The sequence below is a fragment of the Prosopis cineraria genome, unplaced genomic scaffold, assembly GCF_029017545.1.
Source record: "Prosopis cineraria cultivar Desert tree isolate PC_DT_omini unplaced genomic scaffold, ASM2901754v1 PC4, whole genome shotgun sequence".
NCBI lineage: Eukaryota > Viridiplantae > Streptophyta > Magnoliopsida > Fabales > Fabaceae > Prosopis > Prosopis cineraria.
The window spans coordinates 18,964,965-18,974,839 of record NW_026555335.1 but is presented as its reverse complement, the minus strand read 5'-3'; the positions used below and the strand labels follow the sequence as shown (position 1 = coordinate 18,974,839).

At 29.6% G+C, this 9,875-nt stretch overlaps 1 protein-coding gene across 2 annotated transcripts; it reads right to left on the bottom strand.

Moving 5' to 3' along the window:
- Nucleotides 1-255: 255 nt before the first annotated feature.
- Nucleotides 256-3,485, bottom strand: LOC129309653 (36.4 kDa proline-rich protein-like). 2 transcript variants are annotated; one of them, XM_054951309.1, is made up of 2 exons: nucleotides 2,867-3,485; nucleotides 256-519 (listed from the first exon to the last, which is right to left on the bottom strand). In XM_054951309.1, exon 1 carries the CDS (start codon nucleotides 3,351-3,353, stop codon nucleotides 2,910-2,912), a length of 444 nt encoding a protein of 147 aa, XP_054807284.1. In that variant the 5' UTR covers nucleotides 3,354-3,485; the 3' UTR covers nucleotides 256-519; nucleotides 2,867-2,909. The 2 variants fall into 2 exon arrangements, with proteins under 2 accessions (XP_054807284.1, XP_054807285.1); XM_054951310.1 differs by having other exon boundaries at nucleotides 2,871-3,484.
- Nucleotides 3,486-9,875: the final 6,390 nt, after the last annotated feature.

Below are 9,875 nucleotides of genomic sequence, written 5' to 3'. Positions count from 1 at the left end.
AAAAACTAGAAGAAAATAATTTTTCTATTTATTGGTGTGATTATTAATTATATATATCCACAAATATCTAAGAATCTAATAAATTTATTGACAGAAAATTAATTTTTTTGGCTGTAATTTGTGCTATCTAAAACTAAATGAATTTTCTACAAAGTGTATATAATTGTTTGTATTACAATTTTCTTAAAATTATTATCTCATTCATAGATTGCACAAAATGACAATTATAAAGCTGAACTTAAATATTTATATACATATAACTGTATAAACTCTAGCCATTTCTATAATTTATGACTCAAACAATATGACAATTTTTTTAGAGTTTAGAAACATATATAGGATTAACACACGACTTGAAAACAAAATGTTTACAAAATTTAATTAAATGATTAATAATAATAGCCTAATATCAGCAATCCCATTCCAATATAATAGTGGGGGGAGAGAGAGAAGTGAGAGTGAGCGACGTCGTTTCATGCCGATTCTGTGGATACTCCATAAGAGACAATGGAGGCATAGCTGCAAGGCATAGGCAGATACAATCAATATATGCAATCAATAACTTGGGACTTGGAAGGACCAAATTGGAAACAACATAATATAATTTAGAATGATCTAAATTTTAAGCTTTAGATTTGTGGTTGTTAAATAATAAAATCATTTTTTCAATAAAAATGTCAGTTAAAAATTATTTTATTTTAAATTATGCACTTTTTAAAATAAAAAACAATTAAAATGTAAAAAAATAAATTTATATAATTCAATATTTTTTCAATGAAACATTTTGGTATTTTGGGACTATCTCACATAAAGATAAAGGAACTTAAGAGGCTTAGACTAATCCAAATTGAAATGGGTTGATATCCTTTCAGGTGGATATTCTACCCAATATTGAAGCCACATGTAAGCAATGGGGGCATTTGAAAAAATTAGATACTAAGGATATAAATTTTTAATATTTTTGGATTCAAACTCAAGGCTTGTTGTTAAATTGATATAATTATTTTAAGAAAGAATGATAGAAATATCTCAAAAGAATTAATTAATTCAACTTAAGTTTCAAGTGGTAATTTATAAAAATTTACAAGTTTAGCTCTTGATTTTGCAATTTTGTTATGATCAATTTACAACTTGTGTTTTAAATTTTAATAAAAAAAAATATTTTTTATTCTTTAATCATGTAAAAATTTTAAAAAATATGTAGTAAATTTATCATAATGAAATTGTGAAATTGAGAGTCGAATTTGTAAATTTTTAAAAATTGATACTTAAAATCTAGGTTTAATTAATTGATTTTTTAGTACCTTTATGCCATTCTCTCCCTCTTTTTTAAACCACTTAAACAAGGTGGTTTGTGGTTATATAATTCAATAATAATCTCAATGAGTTCAATTTCAAGTGATAACTCCGCGGATGGAATAAGACAAGGGCATGAGACAAGGGCTTGGAGTTCACGGGTTCATTGTTCTGACTTCTTACCGTTTAAAAGCATTACTTTTTTTATTTTAAAAGAAAAAAAGAATCAATCATGTTAGCCACCATATAATATAAATATAGACACTCACTCTCTCTCTCGGCCAGCGACACCAAACAGTCATAATCACTGTCGAGTAACCAGACAACCACATGTGAAAAAATAAGAGGCAAAATATATTATTGATAATCAAAAAGCAGGAAAAAAAGACCCTTCAACTTATATTTTAACTTGTATAGCTTTATTACGTATGTGTATATGTATATGGAATGATTTGTTGATATGTTTAACAATAATGCATACATAAGGTTATTATCAGCTTATTATTGACATGTATTCTCTGAGTAAAGCGCTTTTGTATACCCTAAAAGGAAAAAAATGATCAAGTAGAAAACGAATTATACTTTTGAAAAAAGTGATTATAATGCATTGTTGAAGGAACAGGTTAAAAGCCATAAAAATAAATCCCCACTAATATATTTCTACACAAAAAAATTAAATACTTGTGCATTATGTAACAAATCAAGTTAAAAAAGATCTATGTTTTTGCTATACACATTATCCATTTAAAAAAAAAGTGTGTTAACATTAAAACTTGGTTTTAAAAAAAAATTAAATCCTTTTACATATCTATCATGTAAAGTGGTCACTAACTCACTATTAATAGAAAATCGTGCTGAGTTTTAAATCTTGAAAGAAGGAGTAAACAAGATTAAAATAAACATGATTTTTCTTGATATCAATCCAACATTTTCTAAATTAAAAATGTTTTGGATCTTATTTGAATTTTTTACATGAATATTTTAATAATTTGCTAACATAAACTAGAAAAAAAAAAAAGCCTTTTCTTGTTCTTTTATTTGGAATTTATAACTTTAATTCTTATAAAAATTTTAAATTTCTAAAAAGTTCATTCATAGACGATTACAATTTTACTATTTACAATAATATATATATATATATATAACATTTCAGAAAATTAAAAAAAATAACAAGTAAGGATCTCATAAAAAAATTAGTACTAAATTAGTATTTCTTCATAATTAAAATTCACACATTCAATTTTTCTTTTTCCATATTTCAATAATAAAAATCTTGATTTGAAAATTACAAGAAATATAATTTTCTTAGGGTGTGTTTGATTAAGGAAAGGAAAGGGGAGGTGAGGGAAGAAGAGGAAAGGGAGGGAGAGGGGGAGGAGCTCCCCCCAATTTGGAGGGGAGGCTTTGGAGAGGAGGAAAAATTTCCCCTCCCCTCCTTCTAACCAAAGGAAGGGTGGGGAGGGAGCCCCTCCCTCCTCCCCAACCAAACACACTCTTAAAAAAATAAATGTAAAAAGTTGAACTTGCAACTATAGAGGAGTGAGAGAGAAAGAAGAAAGAAGAGTGTTACCTACCAGACGGCGTCCTTTAAGGTGGAGATCGAGTGTGGGGTATCAGAGCGAACAAGTGTAACCAGGAGGAGGAATCTTGCCGCAGGTGATGAGAAGTTGAAGAGCGAGAGGCACATAAATGTCGAGATTCAGAAGCTTCAGCTTCAATGTCGTACACAGACACACGGCGGCTTCAAGGTCGACGAGCCCTGCAAGCACGGGACAGCACTGGTTCATCACTGGGTTTCCTATCCCTATGTGGACCAGCCCTCCCAGCAGATCCACGCACGCCCCGAGCTTTACCGTGTCCACCGGGCACGTCGCCTCAGCCGGATGCGCCGGCGGCGGCAGCGGGAGAGTCCTGGGTGGGAGCTTGGGCGGCTTCTGATGCCTCTTTGGGGGCTTGCTTCTGCTGCAGTGGGTGCAGCCAAGAGAAGGAGTTGCAGAGGAGGAGATGAAGAGCAAGCATATGATGAGGGAAGCATAAATCTTGGAGGAGATCATCATCTTCTTTATTAGGATTTTTTAGTTTCTCTCTCTAACTCTCTCTGTCTCCGTGACTGGAAGCTGGAGAGGTTTGAGTGAAGACGGTCTCGGGAAGAAGTTTGCATATAGGTTTGAGTGAAGGAGGTGTCGTGTTATATAGCAATTCTCTCTTGGGGACTGAAATATATGTGGGTGGTGATGCCTCAATATCTTTTTAAAAAGTTATATACATATTTGCAAAAAGTATTAAAACCAAAGCAGTAATTAAACTAATTGAGATACTAGTTCAAAAATTAGTTGTGAAAATATAATCAAACTATCATGATTAAATGAATCATAAATAAAGCATTTTTTTAAACCAATTTAAACAATGATTTTGTGATTTACTAGTTTAACTAAGTTGACTTAAATTTTCATATTATACATAGGAGTGTGTATTTACGGGGGGAAGTTTTTTTTTTTTTTCTTTGAAATGCAAGGTCACGGGTAAAAATTTGTGGAGTCATGTTATAACATAAAAGTTTTTTACATCTTGGTGAAGGCATATAAAAGTTCTCAATATATCTAAACTATCATGGATGGGCCAAAGAGCAAGTTAACCAGTGCATTAATTCGCTTCCTTATCCATATATGATTGAGTGATCACTTCTTTCATCGCTTGGTTTTTCATTTGAGAGTTGACATACTATAAAAAAAATGACGTTTAGCGACGACACTATATGATTGAGTGATCACTTCTTTCATCGCTTGGTTTTTCATTTGAGAGTTGACACACTATAAAAAAAATGACTTTCAGCGGCAATACTAAAAAATCACTGCTGATTCTCAACTTTCAACAATGATAGTAAAAGTCGCTGCTAAAAGTGTGACTTTCTGTAGCGATATTTGAAGTCACTGCTGAAATAGTGACTTCTGCGGTGACAAGATATAGTCGTCACTGATTGTCAAATTTTCAGTGGTGACAAATGTATGTTGCCGCGGAAAGTCACACTTTCAGCGACGACATTTACTGTCGCTGCTGAAAGTTGAGAATCAACGGTGACTTTTTAATGTCGCCACTGATTGTCAATATATTTTGAAATATGTTATAATTTTTTTAAAAAATTATGTTGTAAGTTTCAGCGGCGATAAACAAGTCGCTGCTAAAAGTTGAGAATTAGCGGCGACTTTTTAGTGTCACCGCTGATTGTCAATATTTTTATAATTTTTTTTAAAAAATTATGTTGTAAGTTTCAGCGGTGACATACAAGTCACTGTTGAAAGTTGAGAATCAATGATGACTTTTTAGTGTCGTCGCTGATTGTCAACATATTTTAAAATATATTATAATTTTTTTAAAAAAATTACGTTGTAAGTTTTAACGGCAACATACAACTTGCTGTTGAAAGTTGAGAATTAGCGGCAACTTTTTAGTGTCACTGCTGATTGTCAATATTTTTATAATTTTTTTTTAAAAATTATGTTGTAAGTTTCAGCGGTGACATACAAGTCACCATTGAAAGTCGAGAATTAATGGTGACTTTTTAGTGTGGTCGCTGATTGTCAATAGATTTTAAAATATGTTATAATTTTTTTAAAAAAATTAAGTTGTAAGTTTCAACGGCAACATACAACTCGCTGCTGAAAGTTGAGAATTAGTGGTGACTTTTTAGTGTTACTGCTGATTGTCAACATTTTTATAATTTTTTTTAAAAAATTATGTTGTAAGTTTCTGTTGCCGCTGAAAGTTGAGAATCAGCGATGACTTTTTAGTGTCGTCACTGATTGTCAACATATTTTAAAATATATTATAATTTTTTAAAAAAATTATGTTGTCAGTTTCAGCAGTGACATACAAGTCGTCACTGAAAGTTGAGAATCAACGGCTACTTTTTAGTGTCGCCGCTGATTGTCAATATATTTTAAAATATGTTATAATTTTTTTAAAAAATTATGTTATAAGTTTCAGAGGCGACTTTTATGTCATCGCTGAAAGTTGAGAATTAGCGGCGACTTTTTAGTGTCGCCGTTGATTGTCAACAATTTTAATTTTTTTAAATTATGTTGTAAGTTTCAACAGTAACATACAAGTCGCGGTTGAAAGTTGAGAATCAACGGCGACTTTTTAGTGTCACCGCTGATTGTCAACATATTTTAAAATATGTTATAATTTTTTTTAAAAAAATTATATTGTAAGTTTCAGCGACGACATACAACTCGCTGTTGAAAGTTGAGAATCAGCAGCGACTTTTTAGTGTCGTCGCTGATTGTCAACGTTTTTATAATTTTTTTTAAAAAAATTATGTTGTAAGTTTCAGCAGCGATATACAGGTCGCTGTTGAAAGTTGATAATTAGCAGCAACTTTTTAGTGTCGTCACTGATTGTCAACATTTTTATAATTTTTTTTTAAAATTATGCTGTAAGTTTCAGCGACGACATACAAGTCGTCGCTGAAAGTTGAGAATCAGCGGCAACTTTTTAGTGTCGTCATTGATTGTCAACATTTTTATAATTTTTTTAAGGAAAAATTAATCTTTTAGTCCTTCAACTTTTGCGTCACTTGTAACTCAGTCCCTCAACTATGACTCTCTGTGACTCAGTCCCTCAACTATAACTCGTCTATAACTCAGTCCCTCAACTTTTAAATCACTTACAAATTAGTCCCTTAACCTTTATTAATTTTTTTATGTTAGCTTATATCTCAAATTAATGAATACAAAGAGGTATTTTAAAATAATATATGAGCATTTTTTATCCCTCTTATTTGATAAAAAAATTTTAAAAAATTAAAAAATAAGGACTGAGTTATAAGTGAGTTAAAAATTGAAGGACTAAAAGATTAATTTTTTATTTTTTAAAAAAATTATGTTGCAAATTTCAACGGCGACATACAAGTCGCCGTTGAAAGTTGAGAATCAGCAGAAACTTTATAGTGTCACTGCTTATTATCAACATTTTTATAATTTTTTTTAAAAAATTATGTTATAAGTTTCAGCGGTGACATACAAGTCGCCGCTGAAAGTCGAGAATCAGCAGCGGCTAATTGTCAACATTTTTATAATTTTTTTGTAGTGATATTTCTTACGCTTTCAAATTAAATTTTATGACAAGTTTAATTTTTGTGTTTTCAAAATTAGATTAAAGTATTTTCCATAGAAAAAAATATATTTTTGTTTTACTAATCTCATGATATTCTTTTTATTTAAATTTTAATTTATTTCCATTTCCATTTATTTAACCAAGTTGTATGTATGTATAGATACACAAACATATCTTGTAATATTACAAGTAAAGAGAGGTTTATATTACGAGATAGAGAAGAGCCATTTAATTTAATGCCTGCAAAATTAAAAGTCTTCTGATTTTATAGAAGTTTAGAAAAATTATGGTTAAATTAGCTCTTCTGATTTGCTTCACCTAATTACCTTTTTTTTTGTGCTTAGATTATTTTTTGACAAGATTCAACTCTTATTTTTCTTTTGCTTTTTCTTTTTCTTCTTTTGTCATATTTTTTTTCACCTGTTATTTCTTGTATCTTTTTCTATTTCAAAAAGAATTTGGATATTCTGCACAAATATCTCTTTTAAATTTTTCTCTTATTTAATTTACTCTATTTTCTATTTTTGGGATTTTTATTTGTTCGTCAATTCTTTTATAATGTATTTCTTTATTTCTACCTCTTCTATTTCTCCTTCAGGTTCACTATTCCTATTTGGCTATAAACTGAGACTCTTAAAACTTATTTTTTTTCTTCTTTTTTGACTTAGATCCTAATATTTTATCGAACCATCTCATATTTCTATTTCTACAAGTTTTATTTTCTATTAATATTGTTCTTCCTAGGCTTAATAGGAGCACTATTGCCTAACTTTTCTATTCTTTCACAGAATTTTTGAATATTATATTTCTTAAATATTCTCTGTTTCTTACTAAACTTACTTGGCAATATCATTTTTTATAAGTTATATGTGATATTATGTTCATGTATCTTTGTTGATTTATTTCAAAAGGGGTGTCATCTATTTCATTTTCTATATTTTCTTTTATTTTTATTTTACTAGTTATAACGAAGAACAATGAATTATACTGTTTTAATATATGGACAAATAATTAATATTATAAATATCACAGGATTAAAGTTATGCAATGAAATAGAAATGTAAAAAGAAATACATAATGATACAAAACAAGAAAAAACTAGAGTTAGGAAAATACAAGCCCCTTCTAGAAAAAATAAAAAAAGAAATTATATATAATATTCTTATAAAAGATATATGAGACATAAAAAATATTTCCTAAAAAAACATAGAAAAGCCTTTAGAAAAGATAATTTTAAAAACGATAAAATAGAAATAATTTGTTATAAATGTGAAAGATTTGGCCATTTTTATAATTTTTTTTTAAAATATGTTGTAAGTTTCAGCGGTGACATATGAGTTGCTATTGAAAGTTAAAAATCATCGGCGACTTTTTAGTGTTGCCGCTAATTATCAACATTTTTATAATTTTTTTTAAAAAAATTATATTGTAAGTTTCAATGACGACATACAAATTGCTGCTGAAAATGAGACTTTTAGTGGCAACTTTGAATGTCGTCACTGAAAGTTTGATTTTGTATTATCATCATAATTTTTTATTTTTATTTATCTAATATTTAACATTTTAAGACATTAATTTTATTGTATTATTGTAAATTTATAATGAATATATAAAATAATATAATGAGTTTTCATTTAATATATTCTATGGTTAAATTGTAACTTTAAAATTCAACCGAGGTTAGCAAACTAAGATTAGAAAAAAAGTCAGTAAATGTAATATGATTTATGTTTGGATATGTTTTTTTTAGAATTGTGTTAGATAAATTAAAATTTCTTTAGATAATTTTATTCAAAAGCTAGTTAAAATGTTTAATGGTCAAAATAAGCATGAAATTTTTAATATATATATTTTGACTAATTAATAACTAAAACAAATTAAATTTAAAATTATAACTAATAAGTAAAAAAATCTTAAATATTCAAGATAAAAGAGAAGAGAGAGAAAGCATAAGTCATCAGATCAATTTAGAAGTCAATAATACTACTTGTTTATAAGAATTAAATATGTGATACTTAAATTTACTCATTTATAGAATGATATTTCATCTAATTTAATTTTTTAATTTAAATTTTACATTTAACACCAGTAACTTTAAAGCTTGATGCTAGTTTAGAAACATAAATAATTATAAACTAATGGATAATCATCATTATTTTTACTATTTATTCTTAGATATTTTTTATATTATAATTATAAATATTAAAATAAATAATATAACAACCTCAAGAAGTAAAAAAAATTAAAATAAATAATATATAGTTTACTTTAAACAAAATAAATAATATAATTTGTAATTTTATAAATTAAAAGAATTAAATTGGAGTATTTAAGGATAGTAATAATATTTTATAATATTTAATATTTAATATATATGTGTGTTTGTATAGTTTAATAATATGTGTGTGTGTGTGTGTGTGTATTTAATTATGCAATAATAGACTACAGGTTCATTCCATCTCAGTGGCAAAATGGTTAGATACAAAAGGAGGAGGTCACAGGTTCAAACCTTGGAGGAGATAACTTTCAAAATGAAAATATAAATTGGTGACATGATGACACGTGACGTGTGGTGAGGGCGATACATGGAGAGTGACATAATACCACGTGGTGCGAGGTGGGGCCCTATATGGAGAGGGTGACATGACGCCACATGGCTTGAGGTGGGGCGCCACGTGGCATGAGGTGAGAGCAACACATGGAGAGTGATATGGTGCCACGTGGCGTGAGGTGAGGGCGACATGTGGAGGATAACATGGCGCCACGCGGTGCGAGGTGGAGCCTTACGTGGAGGGTGACATGGTGCCACGTGGACGGTGACGTGGCGCCATGTATGTAAGTGAACCAACATTACTTTTCAGCGGCGATTTTTAGTAGCTTTCGCGGTGACAAATGTCGCCACTGATACTTAACATTTAGCGGCAACAAAAATAGTCCCCGTTGATGTGTGGTTTTTGCGATGACAAAATGTCGCCGTCGATTTTTAACTTTCAGTGGTGACTATCGTTTGGCTGCAACAAATTTTCTTTTCTGCGACGACATTTGTCGTCGCCAATTCTCAACTTTCAACGACAACTTTTATTGTTGTTGTAGATCGAATCAGCAACAGGAGCTTTTGTAGCGACATTGTGGCAACTTTTTATTACCACTAAAAAATTTGTCGCCGTAAATTATTAACTTTCAACGACGACTTTTATTGTCACTGCAAATTGAATTAGTGACAAGAGCTCTCGTGGCAATATTGTGGCAACTTTTTGACTTTCAGTGGTGACAAATGTTGCCGCTGAAAGTCAAATTTTTTGAAGTACATATGCATGGGATTTGAAATGATATAATTTACTCTCTTCTCTTATCTTGCTTATAAATCATCTTTCAGGGAACAAAAAATAATATAGGAGTAGCTATTTGTATAAGTCACTTTACATGAAAAGATAAAATATTAATTATTTACTTACAATGTTATA

Coding starts and splice junctions, on each gene's coding strand:
- LOC129309653 (XM_054951309.1), bottom strand. CDS start 3,353: ATGATGATCTCCTCCAAGATTTATGCTTCCCTCATCATATGCTTGCTC.